General features: G+C 45.6%; 1 protein-coding gene across 3 annotated transcripts in view; it reads right to left on the reverse strand.

Annotated features, from left to right (window-relative positions):
* Positions 1-23999, reverse strand: part of DSCAM (DS cell adhesion molecule) — a 732791-nt gene that overhangs the window by 101942 nt on the left and 606850 nt on the right. For all 3 annotated transcript variants that reach the window (XM_072807037.1, XM_072807038.1, XM_072807039.1), the window contains exon 16: positions 16225-16295. In XM_072807037.1, coding sequence (XP_072663138.1) covers positions 16225-16295 — 71 coding nt within the window. The remainder of the gene's footprint in view (positions 1-16224; positions 16296-23999) is intronic.

Consider the following 23999-nt stretch of genomic DNA (forward strand, 5'->3'; position numbering starts at 1 on the left):
GTGTGCATGTGTGTTACATCTGTGTGTGCATGTGTGTGAGCACATGAGTGTACTATGCAAGTGTGCATGTGTGTTGTCTGTGTGCATGTGTGTGAGCACATGTGTGTATGGACGTGTGTGTCTGTGTTTCACCGCAAACCATGGATTTGGATCTCTCAGAGCCATGAAAGGCTTCCTCTGCCCGGGAAGCGCCAGGCGCCCATCTGGAAGGGGGTTAACCCCTAGGAAACCACAGAGAGTCTCGAGTGTGCAAGCGTCCGGCTCCGGGCAGTGAAGGCGCGGACAGCCAGGCAGTGGCAAACTCAGCGGTTGGAAGAAGCTGCCCCGTGGGCTTGGAAGCGTGGCCAGGGCCGGCGACTGGGAGGTGGGCAGGGCGCGGGGGGCCTGCAGAAACAGCGGGGGGAGTGGAGGGTGCCCGGCACACAGCCCTGAGGATCGGGAGCGGCTAACAGACAGGGCAGGGCTGCCGGATGGGCACGATTCGAGCCAGCGGGTCCACACAGGGGGCAGCAGAAGGAGGCTCCAGGCAGCACTAATGAATTTCAGCCAATATTTATGCATTGCCTAATATGCCCCCCGCCCACCCCCGGGGATCAGATGGCGCCCGCTGTGTTTGGGTGTTTGTTGGTCTGAGCTGTACAGGAGCAGGAAACTCACATTCTTAAAAGCAAGCTTCTTCATTTCTGGTTTTCTTGGATTGGAACTGCTTTCAACAACCAGTCTGACTTCACGCATGTACACGGGTCCAGTGGGGATCCATGAAACAGTCCCGTAAATCATTACTTTCTGCGTCAAGTTGGCACTGTTACACCCTGACATGACGGCTTTTCTCTTTTTTACAAGCAAATCTCTATGCAATCTTGTTTTTCCAGTGATGAGCTATGACTTTTCACTTTGTATGAAATCAGATCTAAAGATCTTAGATTTGGGGGGTACCTGGGTGGCTCGGTGGTTGAGCACCTGCCTTGGGCCCAGGGCGTGGTCCTGGTGTCCTGGGATCAAGTTCCATATCAGGCTCCCCGCAGGGAGCCTGCTTCTCCTTCTGCCTGTGTCTCTGTCTCTCTCTGTGTCTCTCATGAATAAATAAATAAAATCTTTAAAAATTAACAAAAAAATTTCAAAAAATATCTCAGATTTTGAAAATTTGAATTCCGTGGAAATTGTTTTACCACAACCACTGAATTTGCATTTATGCCATATAATTAATAAAATTTATTTCCCTGCAAGACTTATCTATAAGTCAAATTTAAAACAGATATTTTTATGTATTTAGTTTTAAAGATTTTATTTATTTATTTGTGAGACACAGAGAGAGAGAAGCAGAGACACAGGTAGAGGGAGAAGCAGGCTCCCTGTGGGGAGGGGAACCTGATGCAGGACTCCATCCCAGGACCCTGGGATCACGACCTGAGCCAAAGGCAGATGCTCAACCACTAAGTCACCCAGGTATCATGACATTTTTCTTATTTCACATAGTTTTTAAAATTTAAATACAGTGACCCAAATATAAATGCTATATCTTTTTTAAGATTAGTTTATGCCCATTAAATATTCTAGTTTTTCAACTGGCTCCCTGTATAGCGTTAAGATCCTACTAAGGATCACAGTGTGGTGGTTATGGCATCAGGTCAAGAAGCAAGTGAAGGGGGTAGATGCAAATGCCCATCAGAAAATGTTCACATAAAAAAATTAAAAAAAAAAGAAAATGTTCACATAGAGCAGCAGCTAATGTAGTTAAATCTTCCACAAGGAGAGGGACTGCTTGCTGACTCCTAGCATCTTGGGTTTGGGGGATTAATGATTTGATCTGGTTGCACACGTAGGGTGGAGAAGACTTCTTTTTTCCCCTCCCACGGGTGAGAATACATTCTAACTGGCTTAATTATGATGGACATTTTTAACCAAAGAAACATTTAACAAATCACATGAAGAGAAAGTATTGTTTTTGTGCACAAAAACAAGTCAAAATTCTAACTATGTCAGGCAAAGTTTAAGTTTTATTATTATTTTGTCGGCTGGACAGATTTCTACTTAGGGATGTGTTTACATTAAAGAAATCCTTGAGAACATACTGAAAACTCAGATTTCTTTTTAAAAGTACATAAATAGAGGAGTTTTATACATTCAGTATAGGGAATTTTAGGGACTGTGGCACAAATTGCAAAGGGTTTTGAGAGTGACCCTGGAGACTGTCTCTGACTTGAATGGACAAGAAACCAGCGGTGACAGGGTGTATGGAGTAGTCTGGCAATGGGCCTCATGTCATCCCATGGGTATCTTTTACTTAAAACGGGTTTTAGATGATGCTTTAAACATCTGTGCCTTGGAGTACGCACTTACCTGGGATAAAGGTAGGTGTGTGTAAGGGAGAGATCCTAGTGGGGAAGACAGTTTTAGAATACAATTCTCTAGCCGTTAAACAACATCAAATTGTGACTGACACAATGGGTCAAAAATAATTATTTGTTTCATGAAACTAAATGAATGAAATTAATAGTGGAGTAGGAAGAAAAGAAAAAGAGGAAATCTGGTAGAGATCCTGAAGATACTTTGAATCTGGGTTGCAGATACCGGAGACGGCTAATGTCCTAAGAAACCACTTCAATCACGCCCCCTTCTCCCCACATCTCAGCAGTAACCATTGTGAGATTTAAGCCTGGCCGCAGTCTTTCCAGGGAAATGTCCCTTGGATGTTCCCTGGTGACCTAGGATTCTCTCTGGCTGCTTCAACAAGCATGGAAGTCCCAACTTTCTTGTGTTTTCCCATCTCATGAAAGGCCTCATCAGAGACTGCCTTTCTTCCTCCTCTATCAAAGCCCAACGCATTCTTCATAGCCAGCTCAACTTCCAGCTCATCTGCTTCCTTCAACTGCCTGCATCCAAGGAGTTCTCTATCCTCCAGCCTCCGCCTGCACACACTGATTCACCATCAGCTCGGCAACAACTGACCACTTCCATCCCTTCCTGTCGCCACTATTCCATATTGAATGTCTGCTTTCCGAGGACTTGATTGCAAGCTCCAAGTGCCTAAGGATTCTCACAGATAGGTTTGAAATCTCACCCACTCACTTGTCCAAAACAGGCCTTCAGCACAGTGGGCATTCTCAGAAAATGTTACTGTAGATGCAGAAAAGAATGGTTTTGAGCATATATGGGGCACAAAAATAGTGATGGGTAGAAATGACGTCAGTTGCAGGTTTATAATCTGGGTACAGGGCTAATGAGAACAGTTTGAAGATAGAAGAGATGCCCAGACTCCAGGCCCATGATGTAGCTGTTGGTCAGAGGCCTGGACTAGCCAATACAGAAGGATCTCTCAGGGGTACCGTGCGACTCAGACCCAAATTGAGAGCTGGCTTCCATGTGGTCGCTCAGCATGGCGGCTCATGTGTCAGGATGAGAGACACAGGCACGACTTAGAGGGGTCCAGCTTCATTTCTCAGACCCCATCAAGGGAAGAAAATAACACCTGGAGAGCCAACTTACTTGGACAATGTCATCCTTTTTCTTTTCCTTTTTAAAACAGTGATTCTAGAGTTTGTTCACTTGTTCCGGGCAGCTCATGGGTTACATGTTTTTTAGAATAAGGATCATTTAAGCCAGACTCACAGATTGACAGCAAATCTCACTTGGCAACCAGTCCTCTTAATACTTAATAAAGGAAGACTTTGGAGGGTAAGTGAATGGAAAAAAGAAAAAAAGAAAAAAAGAAAAAAAGAAGGAAAGTCTAAAGTTCACTGTGTGTCACTGAATTCAACAATCTGAGGCCCTTTCTTTGCTGGAAGATGCTGTTATTTACAGACCACTCTGATTCACGCATGTTCTGTTTCTATCTTCTCTCAAGCCCCTTCGAGGGGACTACAGTTCTGAGAAAAGCCCTTCTCTATCCACTATTGTGTTTCCCATGTAGGGGTTAATTATTTTTCTGTGTTGAATACTACTCTTCCTTTCATTTACCTTTGGATCCGGTAATGAGCCTGGTTTCTTTCCATTTGTCTCATTGATCTGCCATCTGGGGTGCTCTCTCCCCTGTCTAGCCCTGGCATTTTTTTTTCCTCCTGTAGTCTCTCTAAACAGCCTTCTTTCATCCCTTCCAAATGTCCTTCCACCAGCCTCTGCCCCCCACCCCCCAACTCCCACTCCCTTTAAGAAACTGTCTCTTTTGATCTCCATGACAACAGCAGCACCACATCAGTGTATGTGCGTGGTGTGCCATTGCCTGCATTGCATGTGTCCGTCCAAATGAGCCTTGGAGCTGCCTGTGGTGGATACAGAGGTCTTTAAAAAGTTGGTAAAAACAGGGGTGTGGGAACGCTCACAGCACCATCAAGGACCTGAGTGATTAGAACAGGCCATCTCTTCTTTAGGAAGCCACCGGCCAGGTCCTGTTTCTGGCACACTTCCCTCCCCCCTGCCCAGCACAGGTGAATGGACTGTGCTCAATACCAGGATTTGCCCGCTGACCAACTGGGAGAGCACAAACCTCGACTGCAGGTTCCTGCACTCCAAGAACACCCACCATATTACTCGGTCATGTTGAGTAACTCAGGTGAAAAATGAATTGAACATTTTCCTCTCAGCTTCCTCCAAATTCACTTAAAATGTAACCTGTCCTCATTCCCCTTTTATTACAGGGGGTTGTGGACTGTCTTTCTTATCTCTGTGTACTCCCTCCACCCCCGTCCCTGTTCCCCAACATAAATAGCAGCTACTTGGTAAGCCGGCTCAGGGAACAGGATGCGTTCAAGTGAGCAGTATGCACAGGTGCCTGTCCTCTGCAAGGGGAGGCCTGAAAGTGAACCTGTGATGAAAGTAGAACACGGCGCTTGCAGGGCGGAGGGCTGGCACAGGGTAGCATGGAAGGGGAAAGGGGCAGGTGCCTTTTCCCCTTGTGGCAGAAAGATTCCCAGAGAAGGGGCACTTCATCTGAGCCTCTAGGAAGAGCAGCCGTTGCTGCGGAGGGACAGCCTCACAGGCATGCAATCAGCCTGCCCCACAGCACTCGGGCGAGATAACTGGAGATGCCACTAGAAGGAATAGCTCCAAGTGAGCCTTCAGAAGGTTTCAGCGGTGACCGTGGGGGTGGGCATAGAAGGTGGTGGGTGGTGGTGTGCAGGAAGCTAGGGAAACCCCCGGGGGATTCTGGTGCACGCTCAAGTCTGAGAACCACGGTTACCATCTTGGGGCGTCATTACAAGGTTGAGTATCGGCCTCACTTAGGATGGATGACGTAGTCCAAAGCAACAATTGCACGTTTCCAATTTTTCAGGTCACTAATAACCCGTCTTCCTGGTCTTTTTTTTTTTCAGAACAAAAAGGAACAAATGCAATGACTAACAGACCTTCATGGTCCTATGAGTGGCACAGCAGTGAAGGGGCTGTGCTGCGGGGGGGGCCCGGTTGGGGGACGAACAGCTGCCTTGCTGGATGGAGCCCTGGTGGAGCAGCTGCTGCAGGTGCATGGATGGTGGGTTCTGAGGAAGCGGCGCCGGAGTGGAGGGTGCTCCCATCATTGCGCTGGAGCATGTTTGCACTCCTGGACCTGCCCTTCGGGCTGCACTAAATACAAAGGCCACACCATAGGTCTCCTCTGAGGGGCATGCACGGCGACTGTCCACTGAGCGGCCAGGACAGAGTGAGGGGCCACATGTTATGAAATAAAGTGGACGGATGATCTGACCATGAGACGTGCTCAGAACACAGCAGCTACTGAGCCCAGGTCTGAGAAATTAAGGAGGAATGATGGAGCTTTGAAAGATGCACACTAGTGAGAGGCCAAGAAGTTGACTCAAAGCTGGTAGTCACTGTGTTCTAGTCAGATCTGGCAGCTGGGGTGGAGGCGGCGGCCAAGCGTGTGCTTGGAAAACACATGTAGAATTATAGAAACAGGCTCTCACAATTTTATGGGATGAAATTGAGGTTAACTATTACATAACAGGACTTTATTTAATTTCTAAAGTGTGGGGTGGCTCTCACTTTATTCATTCATTCATTCATTCATTCATTCATTCATTCATCCAAGCAACCAACCAGCCAACCAACCAACATGTGGAAGAGCTACTCTTGCTGGGCGTCCTCTTGTTTCTGAATTTCTCTGTTCTTTGCATCCCACACTGTCTGGTAACCACACACCAGCATTTCTCAGCAGCCTTAAAGCCTTATCCAGTGGTTTCTGCCAAAGACCTAACGAAGGAATTCATAGCACATACATAGACCCTACCTGGTGTTATATGTAGCAGCTCTGAGAGCTGGTCTCCTGAATATCTCATATTTAATGTTCAGAGCCTCTAGATGTCTCGATGTTTCTGAGAGACAGAGTTGGCCAGAAGAGTGATGGCCCATAGTGTCCCAGAGTCTGGGGGTGGAGTACAATGGAGAGAAGTAATGCAGAGAGTGGAGGTGCCCAGGTTCGGGGCAAGGAAAGAGCAGGGAGACAGTGGGAGGAAGACCTTTCCACAGGCCAACAAGAGGTGTAGGCAGGGCCCAGCCAGGAAAGAATGCACCTGGAGACTGTGTAGTTTTGGGAGACAGTCTCACCTGTATGTCTAGACACTGTGCAGGCAATAGGGATGTGGAGGGAAAGCGGTTTGGGTTAGGATGCCAAGAAGGATGTATACTAGTCTGTGAGCATAAGGCTGGGATCCCAACTGTTTAGTGGTAGCTGAGTGATCTGAAAAGACTTGGTGCCTCCTATGCAGACTGAAGGACACAACCTACAGTAGCTTTTACTACGTGGGGGATGGCAGGGTGGCCATGGAGATCTGGGGGGCACAGCTGGTCCAGATCTGCTAACCAAGTGCAAAAGGCAGTGTTTTCAAAAGTATTAGAGTCTTTGTAAAGGAATGGCCTGCCTCAGTGGTATGAAGAGTTGCTGCTGTCATTGTCTTTGTAACTTCTGAAGGGTAAGGTCTGTCCTGAAGGACCGAAGAAGATCTGAAGTTCAGAAGGAACTGCTGAATGAAAGGAAGGCTTTAACTTCACGCCTGGAAAGAGCCCGTTGGTGCTTTAACTCTCTGTTCAAAGAGCCAAGTAACAGGAAGCTCTTTGTGACGTATTCCAATTGCCCGTGGCCGCTTCCCGGGTGTTGTCGTGTTCAGTAAAGCATGGTTGACAAACTTATGGTCCCAGGGCCAAGTCTATTTGGCCATGTCTTCTATATGGCCCTTAGCTAAGGAGGTAGGACACAGTGTTGTAGACTGAATCAACGAGTAGGGTGCAGGGTAGAAATTCCTGGGGCGGGCTGGGGTTGGAGGTGGGGTAGGTGGGAGGTCAGCAAAGGTGGAAGGCGAGGCACCTCCATGAGCGCAGAGTCAGATGGAGGCCAGGGTTTGGGCTGGGTGCTTGATGGCTGTAGTGCAATTCTTGCTGGGATGGCAAAGTTCTAACCCCTGTTCTATCAGAAGAAGACCCGCAAGGCCTGCATCAACGGCAGACTTTTGGTCATGGATTTACTATCTACCATGTACACTTTATGTCATGATTGAAGCCGAGAGTGGCATTGTTTCCATGGAGCTATTTACCTTTGTCTCTTATCTGTGCTTGGGTAATGAAAAGCTTTAGCCCCAACTGAAGGGATTTCAGGCGTGAACACTCATGAATGGATAATGGAGGAGAAGAGCATTGAGGGAATGTCCAATAGGATAGGTTCTTCTGTCAGAAACATGCTATCCTGGACATGAGATACCCCAGGGAGCACTCTGGTTCTCAGAGAGGGGATGTGCCTGACACAAGCCCAAATGCAGAGAGAGCCTCAGGTCCTGTACAGAGCCCCGGGGGTGACACTGCTCATTCTCTGCCCTCATACCTTCCTCTCTTGGATGACTTCCAGACATTCATAGCAATATGCCTCCTGATTTCTTCTGTTATTTATATAAAAAATGGGGCTCATTGCCAGCTTCAGATTGTAACTTTCAGGGAAAAACAAAAATGACAATATATCTTTAAAAGGTAGAATTGTTTAGTTTCCTATATTCCTACGATTACCCTAAGCACACGGCACTTTTATTTCACAGCAGAAGTTAAAATTTTCAAAAGAATGTGCTCACGGGAGGAATGCATCGCAAGAGTCACAAGAATGTAAAACTAGTTTTCAAAGATTTTAATACAAAGAGGAGCTGGCTTTTAAAAAAATTATGGGGGACACCTGGGTGGCTCAGTGGTTGAGCATCTGCCTTCGGCTCAGGGCGTGACCCTGGGGTCCTGGGATCGAGTTCCGCATTGGGCTCCCTGCATGGAGCCTGCTTCTCCCTCTGCCTGTATCTCTGCCTCTCTCTCTGTGTCTGTCATGAATGAATAAATAAAATCTTAAAAAAATAAAATAAAAAAATTATGGGAGGTTACCCTGAGGTAGAGTTAGTTCATTACATCTTAGTGCATTAAGTTAAATGCATTTGTATTGGTGAAATGAATCTGAAAGCATACGTTGTGTTTTTTCTGTTCTGTTTCATGTTACCATGAAAACAGAATGTGGAAACTAGATGCAGAGAAGTGTCCTACAGCAACTGGCTCATGCTGTCCTGGCTGGAGTTCTTCCTGAAACAGACCACAAAGAACTTTGTCCAGCCTGGTTTTAAATGATAAAGGCAACATCAGATTTCTTCCTTTGCCTTAGGAGACAGGTCCATGATGTAACAGGTGTCATCTGAGGTCTATGACATTCTTGGTTGGACATGTTTTCCTTTATTCGTTTGATTTTTCCTTCTAACACCTGTGCTCATTTACTAACTTATCTACCTTATTTGATTTCTTTGATGAGAAATGTGTTATCAGCAAAATGGCTTAATGAGTGCTCTCTAGGAAAAGGAGGCACATAAAATATTGTGTTTCTACTCACTTGCTCACTTGATGGATGCCAATCAGCTCATTTATAATACTTCGCTCCAAATTCACTATAACTTGAATTTCTGGTTTGTTCTGTTTAAAATGGAGTTAGCATTTCATGAGAACGAGTAAAACTACACCTGAGACAGTTTTATGAGTATTTTTCTTAAAATCACTACCTGCCCATCAACTATTAGGAATTAATCAATTATTTAAAATAAAATTTTTATTTATTTATTTATTTTTGTCAGACAAATTTCACAATATTTACATTTACTGGGGTGTACTGTTAGCAGGAAGGGCTGTGTCATCCAGAGCCACCAGGGTGCCAGCATCCAGGATGAAGATCAAAATGAAGACTGTCATTCAAGGGCCCAACCTAGAGATGCTACAGTGCCCTGATGTCCTTCATCCTCTCTGTTACCCAGTCAGTGCTGAGAGATGAGTGGGGAACATAATACTCAGGCATTTTTGGAACAGAACTAGTGTAAAAGGGTTTGAGTTTCAGTAAAGACTAACTTGCTTGGGGTCATTTCTATTAGGTGTAGAAATGGGAGTAATATCTAATTTTCCTAAAGTCTAGGGGCACCTGAGTGGCTCAGTAGGTTAAGCATCTGCCTTCAGCTCAGGTCACAATCCCATGGTCCTGGGATCAAGCCCTATGTCAGGCTCCCTGGTCAGCAAGGAGCCTGTTTCTCCTTCTCCCTCTGACCCTCCACCTGATTGTGCTCTCTCATTCTCTGCCAAATAAATAAATAAAATCGCAAAAAAATTTTTTTCCTGAAGTCTACTCCAGTACTTTTTATATTATTTTATATATTATATTATATATTCTTATTATGTGTAACTTGTAGATACTTTTAACTTATGTTGATCCTACTCAATGCATAATGAAGTGTTGTCCAGTGATATTTTTGTATATACTCTTCATTTTTCACTGAAAGTATTATATATTCATATATATATATATCCCCATAAGATTTCATAGCAAAAATTATGCACAGTGTACTTAATAAGTAATCTTCAATATTATTCAATCATGAGCAACTTTTTTCCTGATGTCCCAACTTTAGGATGTAATTCACTTGTAAAATGTGATGTTGATGTATCAGACAAAGAAAGACCCATGACTGGTTACCAGTAAACGTCCAGAATGCTCTTTTAGTTATGACCTCACAATTCTTACGCATTGTTCTTATTTGCATTTTGACAATATGTTCTCTGTCAAGGCAAAAATACCATCCATGCCTCCTGACTCATTGTAGCCTAGCAGTTTAGAATCTAACAGCTCTGAAACAGAATCACGGAAGTGCCTGCTCTCTGACGTCTTGCATTGTCAGCTTCATCCAGGCTCAGTGTGAAGCTTTCAGAACAAACCATCTGAAAGGACTTCCAGCTGATGGATAGAGATGGCCTGGGTCCTAGTCCTTAGTCCAAGCCCAATTTGTGTCCTGTCAGGGTCAATTAGCTGGAGCGCTACACTGGGATGTGCCTCCTATGCTGAGTCCAAGCCAACCTCTCCAGCATGCCTGGTGTCAGACCTGGACCCACACTCCTGGCGGCTGAGCAGCCTTTGGAAAGGTGGCCAGCATCTTTTTTCTGTCCTCAGGGGTTGGGAACCAGGAGAATTGCCTGCTTAGGTTGGGAGGCCAGCCAGGACCCTTTGGGCAGGCTGGCTCTGCTCTGGGAGAGATAACTAGGGTCACTGGTGAAAGCCAGTCACATGGCTAAACCAGGAGGGCTAATCCAAGGGATAGATGGAGAGAGATGAGGAATATATGTCAAATGAGGCAAATAAGCAATGAATGCTTTTATTAAAGGGATTTGTATATTTTATACATGCACAAAAAAGATGGGAATTGAATCCGAGGGTTTCCAAAAGAAAAGGTAGCCCCTCTTGATATGAATATTTTAACATGAATGTAAACAAAATAAATACCTCGTGTATTCATTTAACAAATATTTAAATATACTTCTGGGGATATAGTGACCAAACAAAAACAAAACAAACAAAATAAAAATATGCCCTCTACTCTCATAGAGCTAGTCAACTGTCAGGAGAGAGAATACTCCTCGGATATGTGGATGACCAAGAGGTTTTGAAATCAGTTTGAATTTTTCTTCTCTTGTTAGAGGGGAAAGAGGCTGCCGTGTTAATATGAGAAGGTCTGACGGTTCCTTAAATATTTGTAAGACATGTTGGTCACTGGGATTTTTTAATAAAGCTGCTGTAAATCCAGCCCTAGAACAAATTGATTAAGAAATGTAAATTTTGTAATTTTTCCTAGCCTGAGGATTAAAGTGAGAGTCAAGGAATGAAATAAAATTAATTTCAAGCCAACCCTTTTGAGTTTCAACGGCTGTTGGAAAAAGGGATGTTGACCTACTACTCCAGCTATGCCAAGGTTAAGTTTACATTTGGAAAGAAAGAGGAGGGAGAAATTACATTTTTTTCCTATTTTCTCTAATATTAAAGTTGAGTAAAATTTATAACATGAAGTTAGAAGGAACAGGACAAGAAACTAATATTGGTTGAACTTACTAAGCGCAAGCCACAATCTTGGCACTTCATGTACCTTAGCTTATCGGTTGCTTAGAAACTGGTCAGAAAACCTCGGAGGGTCCTCAGTCTGACAGTCCGAAGCCCCCAGATTTCAGGAAAATCCCTCCAATGTCAGGAGTTTGTACAAAACCCGGTATACCCAGTGCACAGATCTAATGGCATAATGTATGCAAAGTTGAGTACCATGCCTGGCTGGGGGCAAAAACTCAGAAAGACTGCTTTCCCAGGGATCCCAGCCAGGAAATACTATTCTAGAAGACAGTCCTCTTCCAATGTGGCATGCCATTTCCTGGGTAGAGGGATTTATTTATTTATTTTTATTTATTTATTTTTATTTTTATTTTTATTTATTTATTTTTTGGGGGGTAGAGGGATTTAGATGCAGGAGTCAAGAGGAGCCTGCAGTTTATTAAATCATTATGATGAAGGTCACTGGCAATAACGCAGTTCTGTTTTTAAATGACAAGCTAAGCCACTTTCCCACTGTAAGAGCTCATCTGGGAAACATAACATATTGCAATGATGCCTCAATTAGCTGGAATTACTGGGGATTGTGCAGATGTGGTGTTTTAGTTAAAAGTAATCTTTGGATTACTTAAATTTAATTAAATCCCTAAATATGCAATGTTCAAATTTTATGGAAATAGGTATCCTTTGGCAACATTGCTCATTTTAAATAAAATCCAGCCAGACGGTTTGATATAGAGCGGCCAGAAAGTGGCAAAATCATTTTCAGGACTTTCTCCGGAGTCATCAGTCGGACAACCATTTTTAGCACTGGAATATTTAAACAATTGAGAATTTCATAGTTTTGGGATAGTGTATGGCTCTAAAAAAGACTCCTTATCTAAAACAAAAGGAAATATTTACATCAATAGGAAAAAAAAATCTCTGCCTTAAATTGCATCCTCTTTAGAAATGTTTTGAGATACTTAGTAATGTTAAATATTTCGGATACTTAAGGTTTTATGTTATGACCACATGCAAATAGCAAGCAAACTGCCCTTCATTTGTAATAAAATGGGATACATTGATTCTGAGACTGAGCAGAAGAGAAAGTGGCAGACACTGTTCAAAAGAGGCTTGTTCTATCAATATTTTGACACTTAAGGAAATAGACCATAATTTTCTGAAAAATCAAAGAATTCTCCTTTAGTTTTACAATTTACATGTATGTAAACAGATATATCATCAATAATCAGTAACTTTAAGTATTGTTGCTGATTTTTTAAGATTTTGTTTATTTATCTGAGATGAGAAGCAGGGAGCAGAGGGAAAGGGATGAGCAGACTCTCCACTGAGCGCCAAGCCCAACACGGGGCTCGATCTCACAACCCTGAGATCATGACTTCAGATGAAATCAGGAGTCAGACACCTAACTGACTGAGCCACCCAGGCACCCCCATATTCTTTCTGATTCTGAAATAATCCCTACAAAAACGACAAGAAATTGTATTTGCTTATGCAAACCCTTCTATTTTTCAAAGAGGAGGAACAAGAGCTAGAACATGAATCTTTATTATTATTTACTTCCTTTTTATTTATTTAGAACCACTTATGTTATCTCTCAAGTTCCTGTCAAGGCACTGTTCAGCATTTTTATTTCACTCCAAAGGCATAAAAGTATTAAAAGCCCAATTTAATATGGCACTGGATCTTGGACGTCCTCCTGAAGGCTGACATTTGATGTGACATGCAGAGGGCCATTTCCTCTGACACTTATCACAAATTTTTTGAACCATTACTGTCATTTATTTTTCGATAAATTACAGTAGAAAGCCATATGTAAAGTGGTTCATCTGTGTGCTCGCCTGAGTGGTGATCACAGCTTTGGGCACCCACCAGAGTAGGCTCCGGGGAACTTCACTGGAGGATGAGAGAATATTACAGCCTGGGGTTCAGAGTTCCTCAAAGCTGGGTACCTTCTCTATAGCCGTGTCTGAAAGACCTAATGCTTCAGAGGCTACTGTGATTTGGAACACTTGTGCTGTGGACCTCATCATTCTCAACTCGCAGATGTCCTCACCCGATCATTTGTTCCCTCATTCATTCATTCTTTCATTTATGCCAACATGCCAGCTATTGGGGACCAGAGATGAACAATACTCCCTGATCTTAAGCAGGTCACAGAACAACAGAAGAGGTGCAGGCAAACAGAAGATAGAACCCATGTGATGGGGGCCTCACTGAGCTGTCCCCAAGAGTGAGGGTCCCACAGAGGCTCAGACAATTACTTACATTTTGGAGATGCAGCACACATCTTCACTGAGAGTCATGCAGCACAGGACGGGGTGGGGGGGGGGAGTGTTATCAATGGTGTTGGCAATGACAGCAAAGGAGGAGGGAGACGCCAGCTGTGGGCACGTGAATGGCCTGTTGTAACAGGGGCAAGGTGGGGGTGACAGCCTGCAGCCAATACTGAATGGCCTCATGAGACCTATGGCTCTTGGTCTACATTCAGTGGGCCACAGGGAACCTTCACTAGACTTGAAACTTTAAAAATTTGAATCTTTTCTATGGTGAAGGGTACGGCTAACATAAAAAGGTAAAGTTGTGTTGTTTATTTTATTCAACAGAAGGGGAATGTCATAGAAGTGTTGTTTATACAATAATTAGGCAAACAATATCCAGGTCCAGTAGGTCACCAACATGCCCCAGACCTTTAAGAGTTTGAGAGTCTAAAACGGCTGTCTTGCCACCAAAGCCCCAGCACTGTTCTCCCCACTGTCTCCTCTCTCCACTTAGTGCACATTTTACTTCTGTCAGTTGTCCTGTGACCCTGAATGAGTTTCCAGCTCCGTCCTCCCACAGCTCCCGTATTTCTATCCTGCTGACGGGGTGCGGGGCTCCCTCTCTGGGTTAATGTGATTTCTCTTTCTTTCTTTATTTCCTTCTCTCTTGCCCTTTCTGGTCAGTCTCCTTACACAAAATGTAAATCTGGGACTTTAACACCATAAAATCAAGACATATTTCATGCAACATATTGTCCTTTGCAGATCCTTTGGGTTGTAGATAAAAGCATAGTTTAGTTGAATCAGTGACGTACTTCCATTACATAATCAGGCCAATGTGAAATGATGAGCCAGCAAACGGCGGTCCTTACCTCATTCAGTCTGTTAAATCACCTGTACACCTGTCTGCACACTGACAGGACACACAACATCTGCCCGCTGCTCCGAGAAAAACCACTGCTCCATGAACCATGCATTACAATTGGCTCATGATCTAATGGAAGCAAGGCTTTCTTTTAATAGCCCACAACATGTTCATTCTTTTGGCAGTAAGAAGAGATTTAACTGCAATTTACTGACTTTTGCTTTTCTTTCCCCCGCCTCTGGAGACAGAAAGGACGTCATGCCTCTAAAGTCTGGAAAGTTTCCATTTTGAGTTGTAAGGCCTCTGTGAATAGATACCTTTCTCATGCAGAACCCAGAAAGCTTTAGGGGCCACCGGCATAGCTGGCCTTTTTCAGTGGCAACATGTGAGACTGTGCAGAGCCAGTGGATAAAGCTCACAGAGCCTTTAATTTGAGACAGAGTGAGTCAGCATTCCGTCTGTAGAGTGGCCGGGATATGTGCAGGGTTATGGCTTGCTGCGTGCCTTTTATGATACAGTGTGTGATGCTCTCAGCTGGTGGATGTGCTCACAAAGGCGAACGCCACCCCTCCCACACTGCTTGGCCTGCACTGTCTGTGCGGCTAAACAGTCCCAGCCTGCTGTCCGCCGCAGCCGCTGCACCGGCTGGGGTATAGGAGCGCACACGTAGGGGCTAAGGCATTGAAGAGGGTAGCCACCCCGACAACGAGGATCCTTTTTTTGTTACAGATGCAGTTCACTTTACAAAAGAGCTGGAACCCAAAGAAAAGCACCAGTAACGGGTGTGATGAGTTAAGTCTCTAATGGTTTTATAGGCAGGCCACTTGAGGACCCCACAGAGGTTGTTGACTTCTCCTCTGAGTGAGAATGTAGGGAAAGGGTGAGAAGAGAGGAGAGGGAAACCCAGAACTGGAAGAACCAGTGCAACGTGCACAAGTTTGGACCCAAGAAGAGCATTCTAAGTAAAAGGTATTGGGCCTCTTATCATCAACTGCAAGAGCACATCCAAGGATGACTAATTCTCAAGACAGTTTCTGCCACCGGGTTAGTGACCTCAAGATCCCTGGGACGATGGCACCTGACCTGCTGCTTGTGACCAGCTTGCTCCAGCACGTAAACCAACACTGCTTCCCTCACCAATGGCTTTGCTAGGAAAAACATGGCAGCTGGAAGAAGCTGTGCCGTGTAGTTGCCTTGTAGCTCAAGGGGTCTCTCCCAGTGACTGGCAGCAAGCCCTTGGCTGACCAGCGGCCAGTCCACATTTGTGGCCACATGCGAGCACCACTGCCTGGGATGGTAGCTGGCTCCAAAGGCCACCTCACTGAGGAGGAAATGAAGGGCGTTCTCCAGGACACTGCTGGCTGGTGGCACAGGGAGGGCGACAGTCCTTTCTGGCAGCTCAGTGGACTATCTTCCATACTCAGACTTGCAGTTAGAAAAAGCTTCAAATGTGCCCGGTGCGTCTGTTTCCACCATTTGTACAAAAACCAGCTCTCAGGACTCAATCAAATGCAAAGAATGAAAACAAGACCTAACAACTTCGTTCTCTGCGCATATCGAATTTGCTGTCAACGGATTCACAATGTGGACACATATACCGGATTTTAAGAAAGGGGCTTTTAATCTAATTTTGCAAAACAAAAGCTTCACCAGGTGTTAGTGCCTTGGCATCATGACTCTTAACCTGAGTGATGTGCTCACCCCATGAGAATAGCGCCAGGAATACAAGCGTTGGTTTGGTTTACCTTCCAGGTGACTCTGATGCTCTGAGATGAGAGGGGCTCCAGGTGGACTTCCTGAGGTGGGCCGTCAGGAGCTGTGAAGACCAAAACCCACAGGCCGGTTAGCACCGAGTTCCAGAGCAGACTGAAGTCTACACAACACACAGGCCCAGAAGGCAGTCCCCCAGCAGTGCAGAGAAGCGTGTTAGCCACTTCAGGGAACAGACCATGTTGGCCGCATCGCTGTGGACTGCATTTACCCTGTGCAGGGTACTCAGGGTACCCTGAGGTACCCTGCACATATTTACTCCCTCCCGGTAAATATGAGCCTTGAGGACCTGTCCTTGTGTTCTTCTTCACCATCCCTTTGACAACGTGATTAACAAAGTTCAAGTCTGAGCAACTTCATAGGTAAAGTGGGAAGGAGAAAGACAACATTTCTTTTGTGAAACCCTGCGATGGCTGTCAAAGACCCTTCCCTTTTCCTTGGAAGTCATGCTTAGTGACCTGGCATTAGGGTCACTCAGGTTGCTCGGGGTTATTGGGGCAAAAAAAAAAAAAATCAGGATTCTTCTGCTTTTGAGTCCCTTTGATGGCTTTGGGTTTTCACACTTTCTGATGTAAAACTCTCAATACCCAGGGGCTATAGCCTCAGAAGGCAGAAGCAAAGAAGAGTCAAAGCATACAACTCACACCACCCTATTTCCAATGCTTGTAGAGATTCCAATTATGTTCCAGTTCCAGTTTCTAGCCCTAGACATGCAGTGTAGAAGTGGGGGGAAAATGTTTCTGCCCACCCAGAGTGCACGTGTTCACCAGAAAGCACAATGCACGTGCCGGGAGAAAGACCAGCCTACCGCGTGGCGGTTACTCAAACATCTTCCGAGAAGTGGAAGCACCTGGGAACTCAGGACTCAGAAGGAGAGACCCCTCTGGGTGAAAATATGCTGTGGGATTGACACTTGTGTGACACCCATTTCTGTGGATGCGGAGATGCCAGCTGCAGAAGGGGGAGGGGCACACGGCAGATGAGAAAGCCGAAGTGGTGAACGTGAACTAGTTCGAAGGGTCTGGAAGTCAATGGAAGGGTAAATAAAGCTAAAGGTCAGATTAGGGGAAGAGGCAAGGTCAAGGGAAACGTGATCTCCTCGGTTCAGGAGAAGAAGTTTTGAGCAATACCTGTTGGTGATGTGGCTAAGTTGATGGGTGTTTCAGTCTTTCTGCCTGAGTTCAAAATTCTGGCTCTCTCACTTAGCAAGCTGTGTGGTTAACTTCATTTCCCTGGGTCTCAGTTTTTTATATAACAGGACAATAAAATGCATGCCATAGGATTGTAATGAAAATAATATACTTGGTAAACACAAGTAATAACAATTATTATCATTGGGTGTTTGATGTAAGGGGAGGTAAAAGAGGAAATTCATACAATGACAAGAAAAGTTACCCTTGAAATAACGATGTCTGAGCACAGATGCAAGGGCAGTAATAGGAACAGAGGTGGTGGAGACCAGAGACATCCGAGCAACCATCTCTGGGGTGGGAGGAGGGAGGAAATGATGGGGGAGTTTCTGGTGGACTTGCTGGTTGAGGGAAGCAGGCTCAAACCTGTTTGTGTTTTCTTAGCAAAATAATAAGAGGCAAGGTCAGGGGCACCAGGGTGGCTCAGTCAGTGAAGTGTCTGCCTTCGTCTCAGGTCATGATCCTGGGGTCCTGGGATGGAGCCCCGTGTCGGGCTCCCCGCTCAGCAGGGTTCTACTTCTCCCTCTCCCACTGCCCTCCTCCTCCTCATGTGTGCTCTCTCTCTCTCTTAAATAAATAAAATCTTAAATTAAAAAAATAAGAGGCAAAGTCAGGAAGTCAGAATGGGAGAAGGAAGGAGGGCCATGGCTTTAGGAACACAAGGGCTTGGGGAATGGCAGTGGCCTATGGAAAAGTGTGCCTCGCCCAGCAGAGAGGAGCACGGAGCCCCGGCTTGGCATGTGAACATAACATGGGGAGATGCCCGCGTGTGGGCCTTCATGAAGGCACCGACAGGTGTAGACAGAGTACGCAGGGGGACTGGGGTGAGCATTGGTGCTGGGCAGGAAGAAGCAGGTGCCCAACTTCTACTGGAGGAGGGGCAATGGGATCCCCTGGTTCCCTACATGAGGAAGAAGGCAGGGATGGGGGTGTGGGGCTGACTCCAGAGGCCAGGGATGACGGGGCCAGGGGAGAATGAGAATGCTAAGAGAGGAAGCCGAATTGCCGGGAAACATGGTTCATTATGTTTTACGAATATGAACTCGAAGGGACTCGATATTGGAGCTGGAAATGTTTACAAGGGCTGGGAGAGCAAGAGGAGAGTCGAGTGTGCAGTTGGCTCCCTTCTCCACGCCTCGTTCCATCCTGCTAACACCGGCCCTGACATCTAGTCTGCAAGTCCCGTGCTTGGCCTGCTGCTGTGCCCACCGAGGCTCTCAGCCTCCCCCGACAGCCTGCTCCAGCCCCGCATCAGTGGCTCATGCCGGTTTTCATTTGGTTCCTAAACACTGATTCTGGTCTCCACTTTACCCCTCTTAAAGGGGACATGGGCCCAGAGCACCTTTCAAACTGCTCACTTATCATACTAATTCCCCTGTGTTTGGTGTTCTGTGTCCTGCTTCCCTCTGTACGCTTCTGTTCTGCACCCTGACCCCCCCCATGCCATGCACCCCCTGCCCCAGCCGCGGCCAACATCTCAGTGGAACCCAAGCACACGTGAGGAGATCTGACCTTTTCCCTCCATCGGCATTGCCTGCCTCCACCGTCTACCCGTTGGTAGCATGGGGACCGTGGGGACCCCGACAATCACAGTGGTGCTGGGCACTTGTGCAGAGCCACCTTTGCACCGGGCTGTCTTCCCCCAGCTGACCCTGAGCTGCATGGCCTCCCAATCTGGGTCTGGAGCAAGTGCCCACTTTGAAGGGTAAAGCAATGTGCCGACTGAAACGCAGAGCACACCTCTCTCAGCCCGGCAGGTCTGGGGACAGCTGGCTTGCTGTGGGTGCTGCAGCCTCTTGCACCCATCCATGATTCCCCAAGTGAAAAGGCTTGTCAGCACTGAAGCCGTCTCCAGAGCAGGGACCAGGGGAGGGGCTGGCATCCAGCTACCTGCTGTAATGGACTTAGATCTCTGTACCTAATTTCTGCTCACAGGATCATGCCCTTAATGCGGGGGCCTTTTGATACAAGCTCCAAAGAAAACCCATGTAGCAGATTTCTCTCACCCTGATAATTCTGTGGTCATCAAGAAGTATGTGGTTCATCCACGAAAATCCATCTTGAAAAAATGATTCTGTGGTCTGACAGCTATATTGGTCCTTAATTATTTTAATTGTGATAAATGAAAGATCCTGTGTGTGAGGAACAGGAGGCAATGTGGGGGCAGGACCTCACCCTGCATCCTCTGGGTGTGTCTGGGCTGTGGCCTTTGGTGCTGCCTTCTGGGCAGGGGGGAGGCAAGCTATAAGTATAGCTTTCACATCCTTGGTGAGATATAGTCAGGCTTGAAAACAAAGATATGAAGATAGTGTTTACACAATGGCCTTGATTCTATCAGAAAACATGAAACCAATGATGTAGTCATGAATTGGGGAGAATTTGTTTTTCCCATCCGGTCTGGTATTTCTTGAAGGCCGCCAGTCCCTATCTCCAGGACAGACCTGACCATGTTTACACAAATGGCACTTTCTTTTTTTTAAGATTTTATTTATTTATTCATGAGACACACAGAGAGAGGCAGAGACACAGGCAGAGGGAGAAGCAGGCTCCCTGGGAGGAGCATGATGTGGGACTCGATCCCAGGACCCTGGGATCATGACCTGAGCTGAAGGCAGATGCTCAATGGCTGAGCCACCCAGGTGCCCCAACACGGCACCTTTTTTACTTGGCCTATCAATACTTCAGTAGTTTGCTAGTAATTAATTTATTGGTCTGCGTGTTCTCTGAAGTGAGTGGATTCAGATCTCTCTCTTAAGAATAAAGTGATAGAAACAATGTCAAAGACAAACGCCAAAAGGATATAATCTATGCTCACACACGAGAGTCATGCCCAATATAATTAGGAAGTGTTTTTGTTTGTTTGGGCACTGAATTTTCCACTCTAAATTTTCTAATGCATTATAGGAAGAACCTTTTAAAACTATATATCTAAAAAAAAAAAAAAAAGAGTCTGCTTTCACAGCTATCATGCTTCCCATAAAAAGCTCCTGAGCCATAATTATTCCATAGGTCCTCGTATCATAGCAAACAGACAATTTCTGTAAAATTTAACCTAAGGCAGACTGAATTCTCAAGAGCTGAAAGTCTTCAAGATCAACCATTAAGTACTCATTTATTTAACTAATTTTGAAAATTGTATTGACACTTGACATTTAAGAATATATTTACATGCTCTTGAACTAAAGCTATACTACACATAGAAAGCATAGTTTCTTCTTCCGTTTTTAAACCAGAATATTTTGCTTTTTCTTGCAAGAGGAGAAGGCTAGGAGGTAAGGATTGATAATGAATGTGATTTTCTGAAATAAATAATCTCTGCGTTTCTCCAGAAGCCAAAACTGTTCAATCTGCAAAACAGTAGTAGTTGAAGATGATATTTACAGTTCCTAATACTCTTCCTAATTCTGTTTGGCTCAAGACACAGTGATCCTAACTGCCAAATGTGCAGACCTCTGCTCTTGCTTTTTTCTTCTGGGCACCAGGGCTGGCTCTGCATCCCTACCTCCTAAGCTGGCTCCTCTCCTGCTCCCTGCTTCCCTGACAGTCACTGTCAATGGATCGTCTCTATGGATGGCCCGGTCTCTCACTTCCAATAGGTGAACACAAGACTCCAGCCTCAGCACTTCCCTCTGTGCTCTCGAAATATCCTCTCCTCCAGGAAGCCATCTCCTGGCTTTATGCCACAGCATCACCCAGGACACCGGGGTCCATGGAGAAAGGAGGCCATGCCTCAAAGGCAGTTGTCTTAGTGCTACTTAGTGCTGGGGGAGAGGCACTAATGTCATCCGTGGAGATAGGAAACTTGGGAGGGTCTTCCAGACACAGGATGCAGCACACATGCAAAGGACTGGGGCCAGGGAAGGGCTGTAGGAAGTCAAGTGTAGCTTCAAGTGGAGAGGGTGGGAGAAGACCCAGACCTAACCATTCCAGAGACACATTTCCAGTTGAGTGCTGAGAGATGTTCCCTGATGCTCGAGATCTGGACACTGTATTATACCCATAAAAGTGAATGGGTCTACACCTTCCAGAAGCTTCCATCTGAGAGAGATGGCCTGCTTGAGAGTTAGTGTCTTTTTTCCTTAGGCAAAGTGGCCAATAAGGATGGAAAAAGGTCACCTTGAGATGATAGCCGTTCTCAAAAGACATGCCTTTGGGTATCCCTGCTGGGAAGCGGCAGTGGCAATCCAAGGCCACTGTAGGCAATTCTAACGAGAGGATCTTTGGTCAGGACAACTGCTCTTCATTCTACATGAGTCACGTTGTAAGAAAACCTGATTTTTTTCATTGCAGCCATAAAACCTATGCACCAGGGCAAAGACAAATTCTGTTTTGGAGCTTCACTTTGCTCTACTTGTTCCCTTCCTTGCATTTTCCCCTAGCTCCTCTGAATAGTAAATCAGAGAGGTGCTGTGGGGCCACCAGCAGCCAGCGTGCAGGTAAAATCCAGGGGTCCAGCCCCAGCAGCCCAGAAGGTGGCTTCTGCATCAGACTGTCTACAGAGATGCCAGGGAGCGGCACTGCAGGCCAGCGACCGGGAGTGGCTGTTCACCTGGCCTCCTGGCTGGGAGAGAGACGCTGCCATGGCAACTGCCAGCTGCAGAGGAGGCCACAGAAAGCCAAAGAAATAGCAACAGCAGCAGGAGTCATCGTGGCAGTCGGGAAAGCAGCCACCAAATGCACCACCAGAAAATACAGTGGTCCTGAGAAGGATGTGTGGATGGGGCACAGTTAGAGCAAGGGTTAAGAAGGAGGAGAAGTTTGAGTAGCGCGTCAAAGATTATATTTTGGGGGCAGCGTATCCTCCCTGAATATACAACGTAATGAAATTCCAGGAAGTTAGTGGGTTGTTTAAATATTTAAATAAGATTCTATTTCTGCAGGAGCATGTTGACACTCATTTCTCACTTGTTTCTGAGAAATACAAAGTACTTTTAGAGCTTGCATTTTTTCCCCTCAATTATCCAATGTGTTTGTGACAAGGAGGGGAAAGGCATCCTTATGTCCATTTTGCAGATGAGAAATCACGTCACTTCTAAGCAACAGAAATGGCTCATCCTCAGACACTTAAGCGTATCCTATCACCTGTCCTTAAAAATAATTTTCAAGAGCCGTTGTGTTCCCGGGTGGAGAATTAAGTGCTCATCCCCAGTGCAGGAAGGATTGTCGGTTTCATCCTATTTCCTTGTGGTCAGTATTGACTATACACATATCAGAAGAGTTAAGTGTTTGCATTTGTTTTGCTCTAGCAATCTTACTGCTTGGAATTTAACCCAAGAGAACAATCCAAAGTGGCGAAAGATAGGCCACAAAGGATACTCATCACTGTGGCATTTATAGTAATAAAAAATGGAAAACCACAGACATGTCTAATAGATTGTGGATTTGTTAAATAGATTGTGGAAGGTACATTATGAATCACAGACAAGTACTTAAGGGGTATATAAGAGTGATGTGTTTTTGGAATGCCGTTCATGAGGGTCGAAGAGAGGTGGGTGGAGGGAAGGAAGTCAACAACAACTCTAATTCCTTAGCTGAAAGCTGAAACAAACCTCCTGTGGACTCTCACTCATTTGGGGATGATCACCTTTAAGCCTGGTTGAAGAAGGGATCTGAGACTAAGTTCCCAATTTCACCTTTGCAGTAGATAAATGGCTGATTAGCTCTGATTTCTGGCAGGGAAAGAAAAGCTGGGTTTGGAGCAGGACACTCCTCCCAAGAGATGAGCCAGGCTGCTGCCTTCCTTCTCTCCTGCCAGGAGGTGGATTGACAGCCAGCCTTCCCTGGCACTGCCTAGGCTCAGACCTCTACAAACCAGTCAATTCACCCCCGGTAGCCATGCGTGCATGTGTGTGTGTGCATGGGTGCATGTGCATGCATGTGTGTGTGTGTGTTCCTGCGTGATGAATGATTCAGTAGGTGATATCACCGTGCCCACAGGTAGCTCCAGGTGGTGGGATTATGGAAACAGTTTTGCCTTTTCCCTTCTTCAAAATGCGTATCTCTATCTTCTAAATTTTCAACTGAATATGAAACTCTTTGTAATAGGAAGGAGAACAATAAAGTTTACTATAGAAGTATTGACATTTCGGGGGATCCCTGGGTGGCGCAGCGGTTTGGCGCCTGCCTTTGGCCCAGGGCGCGATCCTGGAGATCCGGGATCGAATCCCACGTCAGGCTCCCGGTGCATGGAGCCTGCTTCTCCCTCTGCCTGTGTCTCTGCCTCTCTCTCTCTCTCTCTCTCTCTGTGTGACTGTCATAAATAAATAAAAAAAAATATATTAGAAGTATTGACATTTCTAGTCAATAAAATATCCTTGCCCATTGTCCCCCCAGCTCCTCACACAGAATATTCTTGACATTTCCTAGCATCATTTGATGCTCCTACAACTGGACTGCTTAGGGCTTGGGCAAGACCTACACTAGTGGTTTTCCTGTCCATGTGGATTCCAGGCATCCAAACAAAGGAATTGAAAAAATGGCCCAGCTCCTTCAATATCACCAGATTGGTAGTTTCCTAGGTCTGCCTTTTAATTCTTATATATGAGAACCCTAAATGAAGT

This window comes from Canis lupus, chromosome 30 (assembly GCF_048164855.1).
Source record: "Canis lupus baileyi chromosome 30, mCanLup2.hap1, whole genome shotgun sequence".
NCBI lineage: Eukaryota > Metazoa > Chordata > Mammalia > Carnivora > Canidae > Canis > Canis lupus.